The sequence below is a fragment of the Planococcus citri genome, chromosome 3, assembly GCF_950023065.1.
Source record: "Planococcus citri chromosome 3, ihPlaCitr1.1, whole genome shotgun sequence".
Lineage (NCBI taxonomy): Eukaryota > Metazoa > Arthropoda > Insecta > Hemiptera > Pseudococcidae > Planococcus > Planococcus citri.
The window spans coordinates 46478240-46491740 of NC_088679.1; the positions used below are offsets into that span (position 1 = coordinate 46478240).

Genomic DNA, 13501 nt, shown 5'->3' on the forward strand with positions numbered 1-13501 from the left:
TAAGTTTGCGGAATCGTCGTTACACGCGAATGAAATTTATTAAGTTAGGTTAAGTTTAAAGCATCTATATGCGGTTAATCCATATGTAATAGTATAATAATGTATATTAGGTAAACGTAAACGGGATTGTTAATTATTTGAACTTCATTGATTTATTTTTGCGGTATAGGGTGTAGTCGCTGTAAGCGAGCACGTATCAGTAATTTGAAGTTGTGTCTAAGTTAGTGGTGGCACGTTGAAAGATGTCCCCTCAACCGCTGTAATCCACGAGGTCTTGCAGATGGTAGTATATTGCCAGGGCGTATGGATATTATCAAGGTAGCATTAAGGACTCCCCTTGTATTTATCGGCTACAAGAAGCCAACCTAAAGCCAAGCAAGAGGATAAGCTTTTAGATTAGTCTTGCAGCTTTAACTCGTTTCTGTTATCGCTATGGGGCACAAACTTTCCAAAACACCCTCACCTTAATCAACCGCAATGATTTCCCAAACGGATATGGTTGCACATAGATTACACATAAGGAAAGTCAACTTCTATTCTAAATACGTGAGCTTGAAAATCTATTTTCGATTTACCTTTGAATAGGCGCCAGTGCACAATAACCGACTAGTTTACCGTCAACGAAAAAAAAAAAGAATAACGTTTTTACGAGCAATATCGTTTCGCGAGGTTTTGTTTGAAATTTAAATTTTTATTCTTCACATACGAGTACGAAAACTACCTATATCAGTACCGAGTAATTTTATTTTCCAAAGCTTTCGTCATCGAGATTAAAGTTGTACAGCTTCCTTATACCTATACGTAGGTGTAGGTGGTAGTCTAGCCTTCAAAATCACCACCTTAACCTATTCTTGATCCAAGTACCCCCACGTAAAATGTAGTAAAAAAAGATCCAATAATTTTTTCTTCTGAAATTGCACAATCCTACGGAAGTCTCATTCTCCTTATATTTTATAAAAGTGCAGCATAAATACAGAAACTTTCAATCTTTCAAACGATTTTTTTCTTACAATGCTAAAGGTATATATACCTACTCGTATATTTCTAACGTCGTATATTTTGATTTAGTAAGTATAAATCTATGTATCCAATAGATTTACCTACATAATAATGTTGGTTAGGTGCTTCATCTATATGTGTTTAGATTTTTGAAATCAAGTCAACCACATAAAAGGTATGCCTGAGCATTAAACGTACCTACTTAATATACGTAGGTATACTCTTTTCATGTTTTTCAACGTGTGAAATTTTCTACAGTATGATTGAAAGATAGCTCATCATTAATAAACCCATCGGGCCATCAACAGGTTGAACTATCTGGCGTTGAATTTTTTCTTCACAAAGTGCGAAGAAAAAACATTTATGGAGAGATTTTGATTGAAATTTATGAAAAAGAGTGTTCAATGGGCCCTTGCAGAGTGCTCTTGTGAAATAAAATACGCTTACTCTTCGCACTGGCGATGAATTTGACAGTATACGTCGACTGTTAATTTTGCAGTGGATATCTCGTTGGTAGGTATGTTTTTATATTAAATTGTAGCTTTTCGCAAATCCGTACAAATTTAAAATTTAAATATACCTAGAGAAAGGTAGCAATTTCATAAGCAGCTTAAACTAAACGCACCATCGCTTTTAATATTGATGATGATAAAAGTGTCAAGATTAACCTTTTGTAATGTGAATGTTTCAATTTTTAATGTCTTGCATCAAATGTCCAGAGTTACCTACTGGTGTCGTTCATATTCGTCTGGCAAACTTTTCAACCTAGTGAAACATTTTCTTCTCGAAAGTGAGATATCATTTTTTCAGTAGGGTTTTTACTAAAGTTTTTGATAGGTACGGTGTTGTACACATTGTATTTTTCAAATTGGTCAATTTTTTTTGTTAGACCATGCGAAAAAAATTGATTTTATTTTCATTTTTATTTATTATTTAATTTATTTTTTGTTAAATTTGAAACTAATAGGTAGGTACCTGGACCTGCTTATTAAGAAACTGTACTTATCATATCGACAGCTTTTTTGAAAGGATTTCATCCAAACAATTTCTTCTAAAGTGATTTTCAACGATTTCATTTTTTCTTGATTTTTTTTTGAATTTCTCAAAATTACGAGAGAACACGTCGTAGATTTTCGTCGAAAAATCGAATGTAAAAAGTCAATAATTTCGAATCCAAAATTTACATGTTTAATTCTTGGATAGAAAATGGAAAATTCCACATTTTATTTTAAAAACTAGAAATTTAAGGAGACTTATTATGCATATTAAAAACTAGGGGGCTCCGCCCCCTGGCCGCTTCGCGGCCCAACCCCCGTACTCGTTCCTCGGGCTTCGCCCTCGGAACTCGCTCTTGGGGGCTGCGCCCCCAAACCCCCCTTCCCTCACCCTTTTCTCTCTCAGAACTCGCTTTTTCAATCTTGACCCCAAATCCCTTTCCTTACAACTTACTAAGCAAAATGAATAATTAAAAACAGAAATACTCGCTGAGGATTATAAGTTGGATTTTTTGTTTACTATTATTTTGATAATAAATAAAATGCTTAGCAAATTAGAAATATTCGGCCGAGAAATTTGAAGTTCAAAGTTGAAATTGTTCAAAATAATGTTTTTTTGATTTTAAATTTTACATGCTTAAACTAAAAAATTTTGAATTCAAAATGTTTTATAACATATCTACACGTTATAAGGAAGATTTTAAAACAAAAATGAGCAAAATCGGTTCAGTTTTCATAAATTTAGAGGAGGGGGCCCAAAAATTGGTTTTTGGGTCATATCTCCCCCTGTATGAGACCAAATCGATTCAAATTTTGGGATTCGGTTCAAAATGCAATTTGGAAGAAAACGTATTTCCAAAAATTTTTTAAATCGATTTTAGGGTCTCTTTCCCTAAATTTGGGGCCCTAAAAATCAAAATTTGGACCTCGCTATAGTTTTCGCATCAAGTACTCATCGAGAGCTTTCTATTAAAAAAAAAATTAGCTTCCTAGGTGTAATTGGGGCTGAATGAGAGCCTGCTGAACTTTTTTGCTCGTTTTTTGCTTGTAGCTTTATACTATAGATATCAAGTGTTCTTGCCAGTTAATAAAAAGAAATTCCAAGTATTTTGCATGCATCGCTCATGTATATAGTATGCAAAAAAAAGAGAGGAAGATCGTGTATTAGGTGCTCTGGAAGCAATAGGAATCAATAGATGCCTATTCTTTCTTTTCAGTCGTCGAGATAATTTCTTGGAACTTGTTGTTCGGAAGTAGATGCAGGTATAACTTATTTTGACAAAAAACGTAAGTATACCTGCACAAACATGCCATTTGGGGTCATATGGGTTCATCTTTACATTAGCTACCCTGACTCATGCACTCAAGGCGACAGCATTCTTATCTGCAGTCACTACCGCAAATACAACCCCCTCCCCTGTTGATTCGCGGCCTATTATACATAATATACACACCGCCACGTGAGAGAAACTAAACAATTTTCTCAACCACTAAAGCAAAATCTGACATAGGCCAGGCTGCTATTAAATTGATCGTAAATTGATCGTATTTTGAAACGTATTGAGAAATGACAAATGATTATTTCGTTTGGTTGTTATAATTGCGCAAAGTTTATGTTACGAAATCATGTTCGCTATTTTTTCCTCTTTCTGAGGATGTATTTAGGTTTTTTGTAAGTGAATTGGATCTTTCAAAAATAATAAGTATATCTTTGTCAAAAAGTTGCCCGTTTATTCGATTGAAATGCAATGAAGTAATAATTAAAGGACATAAAATATAGAATTTACGATGAAAAAAAAGAAAAAAATAACTCGAGATAAATGAATAGGTGAGAAGACACGGTTACAGTACGGAGACGTCGCAACCCCTTTCTCTTCTCTCCACCAACAGTACAGTCTCACCAAACCGCTTTCTTTCCAACGTACACCTCATCCCTTCCCGCAACAACCCTCCTCCATACACCTACATACTACAACAACACGGCTGCGCGACCGCGGAATCTCAGCACTGAAAGTTCCAAAACATTTCCAAAATCCCGTATTTTTCAAAAAAATAACTCTCTCTTGCGCGCCTATTTACAGATCAATCTTTTTGAAATTTTTACACAAATTTTCTGTTGTGAAAATACAACCATACGTTTTTTCAAAATTGAAATCGGATAATGGAAACTTGTGATTGTCCAATTTTGGTTTTTATGATGTACCTCCCCCCCTAATGGTCCAAAGTAGTTTAAAGCTGGGCTAGGAAGTGCGAGTAACATATGATGAAAGATGTTGTAGTTGTAATTCAATTACCAAAAAAATTGGTGGAGAGGGGGGTCCAAAAATTTTCAAAATCCACTTTTTGGGGCATAACTTTCCTTCTATGGGTCCAAAAAAGTTCAAATTTTGGATTTGAGGTTCAAATAAGATTTAAAAGAAACAATTTTCTCGAAATTTTGATATCTCAAATTTAGCACCTCCCCCCCCAAAATTGGGGGTCCTAAAATCAAAATTGACCCTTCTCTATATTTTTGGCATCATCTACTCGTCAAGAGCTTTCTATTAAAAAAAAAATCAGATTTCTAGCTATAATAGGGGCGGAATGAAAAATCGCGGAACTTTTTTTCTTGTAGCTTTATATATATGATGAAGAAACTCCATTATTTCTACACAGAAAGTCGATTTGTAAATCCGAAATTTGTATTTTATGAGTTAGATTGTCTCCAGAAGAGCTGTTTTAGCGGTTATTTTTCTCAATTTTTCAAATTTTCATTTTTGATAAAAAAATTTTTTTATAAAAAGTAGGTAGTTCTTACTTAGTTGATTGTGGATATTTCAGAATGAAAAAATGAGCATTTCATTTTCCTAAATCGTTGGAAAAAGAAAAAAAAGAATTAAAGTACCTAAAAATTATGTACCTAACTTTTTTTCAAAAAATTAATAAAAATATCTGCTATAAATCCATCTACAGTACTGAAAAATGAAAAATTCAAGATTTTGTGAGAAGTCGTTAAATATTATTGATTCAGTCATCTCAAATTTTCATTACTTTTTTAGAGGTCGTTTAAACACAACTTTTTACTTTACTTCCTCAAAGCTTGCAAAAAGTTGTAAACAGACCGCCCACCCCTTTCAACTAATTAGCTATGTAGATACCTCTCTTTACCTCTTCTCTAGCTAAAGCACTAGGTATTTCTCGAACCCTTCTCATGCACACGTTGCTCTATGCTATTATATGTATACCTACCTGGACCTATATTCATACGTTCACCAGCCATACTTTAAGTAATTCGTGCAGGTTATATGTATTTTTCATTTAATTTGATATTGTACTTATTCTTTTCTTATTCTAATTCATTTTCCATGTTTTACTCACATGTCATTTATTTTGATCAATCATACGAGGCAAACGAAAGCAAAAAAATGAAAATTTATATGAAAGAAAAATCAATGAATTCATAATTACAGGCAAATGTGTTTTAAAAATAACTGATGATATTTTTTTTTTAGTTTCATGCCTTAGCAACGAATGGAAAGCGTTGGTGTACTATTAGGGATTAAATATTTAGGTGTCGGATCTATATTTAAATGAAAATTTCATTGTTTTTTTTCACCCTATTAAGGAATATATTTTTGAATGAATTTTTCACAGAAATAATTAACTATGACAACAGTTTACTTATAGGTAGGTAGTATTTTAAAAGCAAATAAGTTAGAACAAATTACTAGGATAGCTCACTTATTTTAATTGATTTTAAATAAGTGAGAAAGTGAAAAAAGGGGCTTGAAAATATGTATGTATTACTATGTACACGAAGATACGAGTATTTAGGTGCAGCTAGAAACGGAATCAGTTTTCTAGTTTCATTTAAAATAGGTACCTATTATTGTTACAAGGAAGAACCCTTGCAGATGAACGGGGCGGTAATTTCGACCAACATAAAACATAGCCCTACACAAATCTCAAAACCATCAGGGTGTTTGGTTACGAGAGGTTATTTGGCGTTTGACCTAAACGCCATAATATTGTGGTGAAAATTTCGCCGTAATGATCATTCGATCTGTCTGCGGTTACAGATGTCGCTACAGTAAGAAGTTAATTAAACGACAGACGAATGTTTATGGAAGTCTTTAAAAAGCTTTCAACTTGTCTAGACTGAATGAATGGAATTTTTGATGAATATGCAAAAGTTTTTTCATAAGCGTTGCTTTGGGATGTTTCGTTTGCGGAAAATTTTCTTCGAGTTTTAATTTTTTTACACGCCACATTCGTACAATATTTTCTAGCTGAGTTTTATTAAAGGTAACCCTACGTAACATCCATTACCTGGGAACCTGATATACTTCAAAAAATTTTGAATATAAACAAATTCGAATTACGTAGGTACTATTTAAATAGAAATAAAAGAATGGTTATCCGATAAGTCACAAAAATACTCTCGAGTAGCTTGCGAAATAATATTTCACAAAATCCTAGTCTCGAATAAAGATTTTCAAATTACCAACTTATCTCGCTATTTAATTTCAGAGATGAAAATGTTTACCTTGAATGGTGACACCGAGGAGTAACATCATTCGAATGACAATCTTCCCTTCCATACCGCCTTGGCTTTTTTTCAGTTTCCACCGTGCACCTGGAAGTAAAAAAGTTTTATTATTTGCAATTGTCGTAACAAAGCTGAAAAAAAACACAACAATGATTCTTGTAAATACGGGGGTTGTTTTGTAAAAAATAACAACAGAAAAAAAAAAACAAGTTAAAAAGTTGGCAGGAATTTCACGCAGTCTGGGTGATTATGTTGTCAGTTAGGTATAAGGAAAATCTGTAGGTATCAAATTTTACCTCTGTTAAATACATCGATATGGTTACTTTGAAAAAGTTTTCGTCGCCTTGTAAATGTGCGCACCCAATTAACGACTGCTCTCAATGCGGATATAACAGAAGTTTATTTTTTTGACACTTGATTTCAACCTCGAAGCGATGTAAAAATTCAAATTATCGTCAATTTATTGCTTTCGAAAGATTGCCTATATTGGAGCGTCTATCTAAATATGGGTATTTTTGTTTTATGGCTATGAAAGTGTTGGCTGCAATAGAGCTAGCTGTATACACAATGTAAGTGAACTATTAAATATTGTCTATATAATGTTTCATGCATGTATTAAGTGTCTACGAGGGTAGATGTTCTTATTTTCGTAGTACTTTATGATAGAAGTAAAACCTTCAAATCATCACGTGTTTTTTTTTTTAGAATTTTGTAAATTTAAAAAAATTCAGATATCATTATAAGATTTGAACAAAATTATCCGATTGATGTAAAAAGCGAAAATTTGTTTCACACCCTTTTTTTAGCCTCCTTTGATTCAAATTATCATTTGTTTAGAGCTTTCTTGTGTCTTCCAAAGAATTTGAATTTTCCTGTAGTAATTGTTTGCCCAGAACAGATCAACTTGCATAGGTACCTGCATTATTTCACAACCAACAGATGAATTTTTCTCGAAGTTCAATGGCTTGAATCTAGATTCCATACCAGTTAAATATTTAATATTTCAAATACTTTTTGTTCACTTGTTTCCTTACAACATTCAGCAAGATTTTTTTATCAGATAAAAGTTGAATAGCAGTAATATAAAATTTATGACGGAATTAGTTTCGAAAATGTCTCTCAATTATTTCAAAAGTACTCGTATAAAACATTTAGGAACGAAAACTTTAGATAAAATAATTCTGTAAGTATAAGTAAATGTTATATTGCTTGAATTTTATATAGTACGCGCGCTAGATATAGCGAGTAATTTGAAGATTTCATTTGTGCGCCAAAATAGCCGCTATATCTACGCAACGTAAAATGAGCAGTTGACATCGTCACGTTGGAGAAACGTGCGAAGAAAGTTACGTGTAAATAGGAAACTTTTAGCCAACGTAAAATTGTGTGTAAGAATAAAAATTTTTTCAAATGCAAAATATTCGAAAGTTTAAACGCTGAGAGTTTCAACCGCACGTAGAGAGCTTAGTTTTTGAAAGTTTGAAAAACGATTTTAAATTGTTCGGAAATTTATAAAAATATCGCAAGTTATGGTAATTTGGAGTTTAGAGAAAATGTCTTGTTTTTTCTTGTTAGGCTTGAATTGGCATGTAAATGTTATTCTTCGACGAAATTACCGCGTTGGATGATTAAACACCATACCATACCATACTGTATAAGTTTTCCAATCGTTTATTTTGTAAGATGTAAGATGCTGCGAGATTTTGCAAATTTTAATGAAAATTTAGTTAACATTAGAATAATTTACACAAGTAGGTATAGAATTACATACCATCGAAGAAAACTTGAGTATTTTCAACTTGGAGCGATATTTATAGGTAAAATATTTATTGATCTAAAAATTGTACCTAATTGCAAAATGGGAAATTATAAAATCAAGAAAGATTCATTTGTTCAGCTCGTTGGGAAATTTCTACCGGAACAAGGAACTAATTTGAATTCTTAGACGGTTTTTCGTATTTATCAGGTTTAGTATGAGGGAAATAAGATGAGTAAGTACTTACAATACTTCAGTGATCAAATAATAGAGTTTTCTTCAATTTTTGTTGATGTATTTTGGTGAAATCTCATTTCGTATAAATATAGTTTTGTGTAGAATGGTTTTCTGCCCACAGTCAAAATTTTCAGAATATAATTTACAAAACGGTCAAAGTTCTAAAATATCTAAATTAAAACTTTCTTTATTCAAAAATTAATTCTAAGTGCAGCGCTAAAAAAACTTTTTCATGTTCTCAAAATTTCAAGAATTTTTTCATCAGAAGAATCATTGAAATAATTCGAAATATTGAAAAAGGCTAAAAAAAATTATTCCATCCTTCTTTTCCTAAAAATTTTTAAACCACATGAAAATGTTTCCAGAGCTTTTCCCGCCGAATTCGCAAAATTGAATTTCTTGTTCTCTTCTTCTAGTTTCTTTCTTCAAATTTTTCAGTTTGTAGACTCCCTCTTTCCTCTTCCTTATATCAATCACTTTGTTTCCTCACAAGGAAAGCATTCCAACCGGCACAAAAAATTTTGAAATGGACAAAAAAGATTCGATAGAGGACCCCAAAATACGCCACCACAAGATGAAATTTATTTTTTAATTTTTAGAGAATTTTTAAAAATTCAATTTTGGTCCATTTCTCATGAAAAAAATGCCAAAATTTGATCAAATGGACATAAACTGTTGGAACTTTGTTGTTACCATATTTTGGGCCTTCAAAGTTGATTGGTGGTGATTTCGACTGTTCTGAAGCCTCCGGTGGATTTTTGGACTCTCCAGTTTTCGGAAAAATGCTGTAAACGATAATTTTAATTTTTTCCAAAAATAGGTATAATAGTTGCTGCTGGAGAAAATTTTGCATTTGAACCGGCACTAAGAATTTTGAAAATATGTACATAAGTCGATCAAAATGGACACCAAAATGATATATTGCAGGAGTTTATAGATGCTGAATTTCATTTTCACCTTACTTATAAACTTTTCTTTTTTTTCGAAAACTGAAAAATTTGGAAATCCACTGTATGCTTCAGAATGGTTCGAAAACATTGCCAAATAACTCGGGGGGGAGGGGGGTCGGAAATTGGGTGAAACCCAATTTTAAGTTTCTCGTGTCAATATGATCAATTTTGATTGTTTTTTTCAAGGGGGTGGAGCCAGAGTTGAATTTTCAAAAATTTCCCAAAATTTGAAAAATGAATTTCAGCTGACGATGGTGTATTTTGGGGTCCTATTTTGATTCCTCTTTGTTCGGTTCAAAAATTGTTGTGCGAATGGTGAGCTTCCCTTGTGAGTAAAACAATATTAGGTACATGGGTAGGTTAAATTAGGATGTAATGTACTGGTAGTTGACACTCCCCCCTTAATCTTGTTCTTCCGTCATCAACTCCTCTCAGAAACAAAAACCCTGTGAAGAAGAAACCCTACACAAAAATAGTGTCAAGAACTGGTTTCGGAGAGTCAACAACTGGCACATTTTGGACCTTCTTTCAAAATGTCACCTACTGCAAAGTGTTCGATTGACCTAGAACTGCAAACTACCTAAGCGCCAATTACTGCAAATAGTGGGCTTAACCACTACCTCATCCAATTTTGATAAGAAGTTGCTTACGTCAAGTTTAGAAACCTTTAAACCCAAAGTTCACGTTTTAGGTGTCAACAACCGGTACATTTACCCTACCTACCTGGTGCTGAAAATCCATGAAAATGAAGATCACAGAAGTTGAATAATAAAGATCACCTCCTCTTGACTCTCGATCTCGAAATTTTTGCCATGCCAGTGAAGCAAATTAGCAAATACGTACAAGGCATCGAGGGATTGGTTCTCAGAAGAGTAACTATGGGATGTTTGATCTTTTCGAAGGTCCAAACTTTCAGAAAATCATTACCTACCTATGTTTAAAGCCAACAATATTCTGTTTCCTATTCGAAATGATTTTATTATGCGTGATTAGAATTTGATGACTATAAATGGATACAATCCTCTCTTGGAACCTCACTACTCTTTATTTTATTTTTTTAAAAATCGGATCCAAACATTATATTTTAATGAAACTACTTTTTGCTCAGGTAGGTACCACTGCTTCAAAAAAAGCAAAGAATAAGTTGCCTATCGTAAAAGTTCCAGGGGTAAAACACTTTTAATAATTGAAAAAATGGATCAAAACGTACAATGTTCCTATTTTAAATGATGAGAAATCATATTTGAACTTGAATTGAGCAAATTTCCATCTAATGATTTTCTTTATTTACCTATTGTTAATATGTAGAGGCCATGACTACAATAATTAGGAATGCTGAATAATTTTCAAAATCCGGAAGATTGAGGAAATTTTGTTCAGGAGGTTTCTTGCTGAATATTACCTGAAATGGAAAGAACTGATCGAGATTTAAAATTGAAATTTTTACAAATTTTTATGAAAACTAAAAAATTAAAAGATCAGACTTTGTTCATTTTCAAAATAACTTTTTAAAAGATTTTTTATACTTAATTTAACGATAAGCGTTCTTCAATTTTTTAAATTATACACTAATGCAGATTTTGAATGAATATTTAACTTTTATGATTTAAAATATTAAATTATTTTCAATCATTGCAATAAATCACACATTGAGTCTGAGTCTAATGACACCAATACCTACATGAATAATTTCAAAGAAATTCAAAAATGTATGTATGAACGGAATGCACTTTTTTCTAAGCCTCCATAAAATTTACTATCGTATTTTTATAACTTTTATCATGCACTAAAATAATTCAGTATCTATTTAATTAATATATTATACATTACGCAAGTGTAAATATTAAAAAAATCTAAATTTTGAAAAATTGGAGAAAATATTCCAACTTATGCAATGATGATTTTTTTTAAATTTTGTATTGCCATCGTCATACACTACGGAAAATGCAGCTACTTCTACACTCTATATTTTTGGTGGAGGTTAAGCCACCAATTAAATAATTTTTCTAATTAGAAAACATCAATATTTATTTACTATAAGTAAGAATGACTTTCAAAACAATGGGTATCTCCTAAAGAATTTTATCAGGCATGATAAAGTAGTGTTTCATACGTCGGAACATTCGTTTGTAAAAATCACGTGTTAGATATCTAATTTAGCACGTGTTTAAGACATGTTTTGATTATGTAAAAAAAAAGTTAACGTAAATAATAACGAAAAATATTTATAATTTTGTGAAAAATAAAACACGCGAAAAAGCATAAGGTACCTAAGTAGATAATTGTTGTTATGAAAATTAAAATTACATCCAAGTGTGCCTATTGTTTAATGAGAGTCATTAGTCAACTATTAAAAATAGCACGATGAGGCGAAGAAAAGCATTTAAAATATTAATTATCTTAGTTTTAATTTTTTATCACTTAAATTAAAGGAAGAAGACGACAAAAAATTTTCCGGCTCGGTTTACATTTTTCTCGACACAACCATTAATCCGTTTTAATTACGAGATTTTTTTTCTTTACTCGGCTGTTATTAAACGACGAATCAAGTTCAATAAGTATAAAGTTGAAAATTGACGAATATTTTTATCTCGGTGTTTTTGGTTTATTTGAAAAAATAATATTTTTCTCAATGCTTACTTCGGTTATTAATCCATGGTGTAATGTTATTTGATAAACGTTAGGTCAGTGTACGTAACAAAACACGTAAAACGCAGACGGGAAAATGTTTCGCGTTTTGGCACCGTTTCACGCCAAAGAATTCCAGTCACTAACTGAAAACTTTGGGGTTGTCTAACTCGACTGTTAAAATTTCCCCTCGGCATTACCTCCCTATCCAAATTTGATATTACCCACTAATCTGCGCAGTCATCCGGACAATTCGTTTGTCCGTCAAATCTCCACCCCCGAGATTACCTCTAATTCTTACGTCCATCCTTGTATTACTATCAAGGGGAAGGTAATTTCAGGGTAAAAACAAGGAAAAGTGCCCGTTACCCGACGAAATTAATTTTTAAACTTTCTCTTTTTTTTTACGCGCCTACCCAGTTGACCAAGTGCTAGCGGATTGCTAGCATTTTACTGACGTTTTGGGAAAGTGCTAGCATTTTTCTAGCTTTTTTTAGCTAGCATTAAATCTTTCGCAAAAAGCTAGCAATTTGCTAGCACTTTTTTTCTGGCAAATTATGTTCTAGCAATTCTTTAGCAATTCTCTCGCTTTTTTCAGCTAGCATTTGTATCACACTAATTGTGCTTGCTTAATGCTAGCGTTTTACTAACGGATAATTGCTTGCTTTTCTACACTAGCAATACGCTTGCATTTATCTGCTTACATTTATCTAGCAATCTAATGCTAGCAAAATGCGAGCAGATCTCTAGTCTCTCTCGTCTAGCTTTTACTTTGCATTCTAGCAATAGAAAAACGCTAGCTGATTGCCCTCACTTTTCAGCTAGCTTTCTGTATGGAATTAGATTCTAGCAAAATGCGAGCAAGTATGTGGCATTTTTTTCCTAGCATGTTTTTCACTGGCATTTCCTTCATAGCCTACTCATGCAAGTACAGAAAAACTTCAGTGAATCTCTTTCACCCATTTTTCAGAAAAATACTTCCATATCTTCATTTTTTAAATGGAATTTTTAAATATTTCTAACAGATACCTAAATACGTAATTTTTCGTTTCTCAATGATTTTTTTATTTTCATTTTTAAAAAAATTTCAAATTTGTTAATGCTTTTCATTTTAACAGGTAGGTATTTTTCCTTTCCATTTTGGCTACTTTTCAACTTTGAACAATAATTTTGAAGAATATTCCATTATTGAAAAATCATTCTTGTAATTATTTCATTTTTTATAATGTATAATTTGTTCATTAAAAATGTTGTTCAAATGTTTTTGAAATTTCTTATTTTTAGTTTGTTTGATATTTCATTTTTAAATTTTAAATTTTGGCAATTTTTTAATTAAAAAAAAAAAAAAACTTTATTTTTCAATAAAGAGACTTCTAACCCAAGCGCTAGCTTAATGCTAGCAAATTGC

General features: G+C 32.1%; 1 protein-coding gene across 4 annotated transcripts in view; it reads right to left on the reverse strand.

Moving 5' to 3' along the window:
• The window catches only part of LOC135839755 (limbic system-associated membrane protein-like), a 96188-nt gene extending 83943 nt beyond the window's left edge, over positions 1 to 12245 (reverse strand). For all 4 annotated transcript variants that reach the window (XM_065355944.1, XM_065355943.1, XM_065355942.1 and 1 more), the window contains exons 1-2: positions 12106 to 12245; positions 6520 to 6609 (exon numbers count right to left, since the gene is read on the reverse strand). In XM_065355944.1, the coding sequence (XP_065212016.1) occupies positions 6520 to 6574 (55 nt within the window). In that variant the 5' untranslated portion in view covers positions 6575 to 6609; positions 12106 to 12245. The remainder of the gene's footprint in view (positions 1 to 6519; positions 6610 to 12105) is intronic.
• Between the last annotated feature and the right edge of the window lie 1256 nt (positions 12246 to 13501).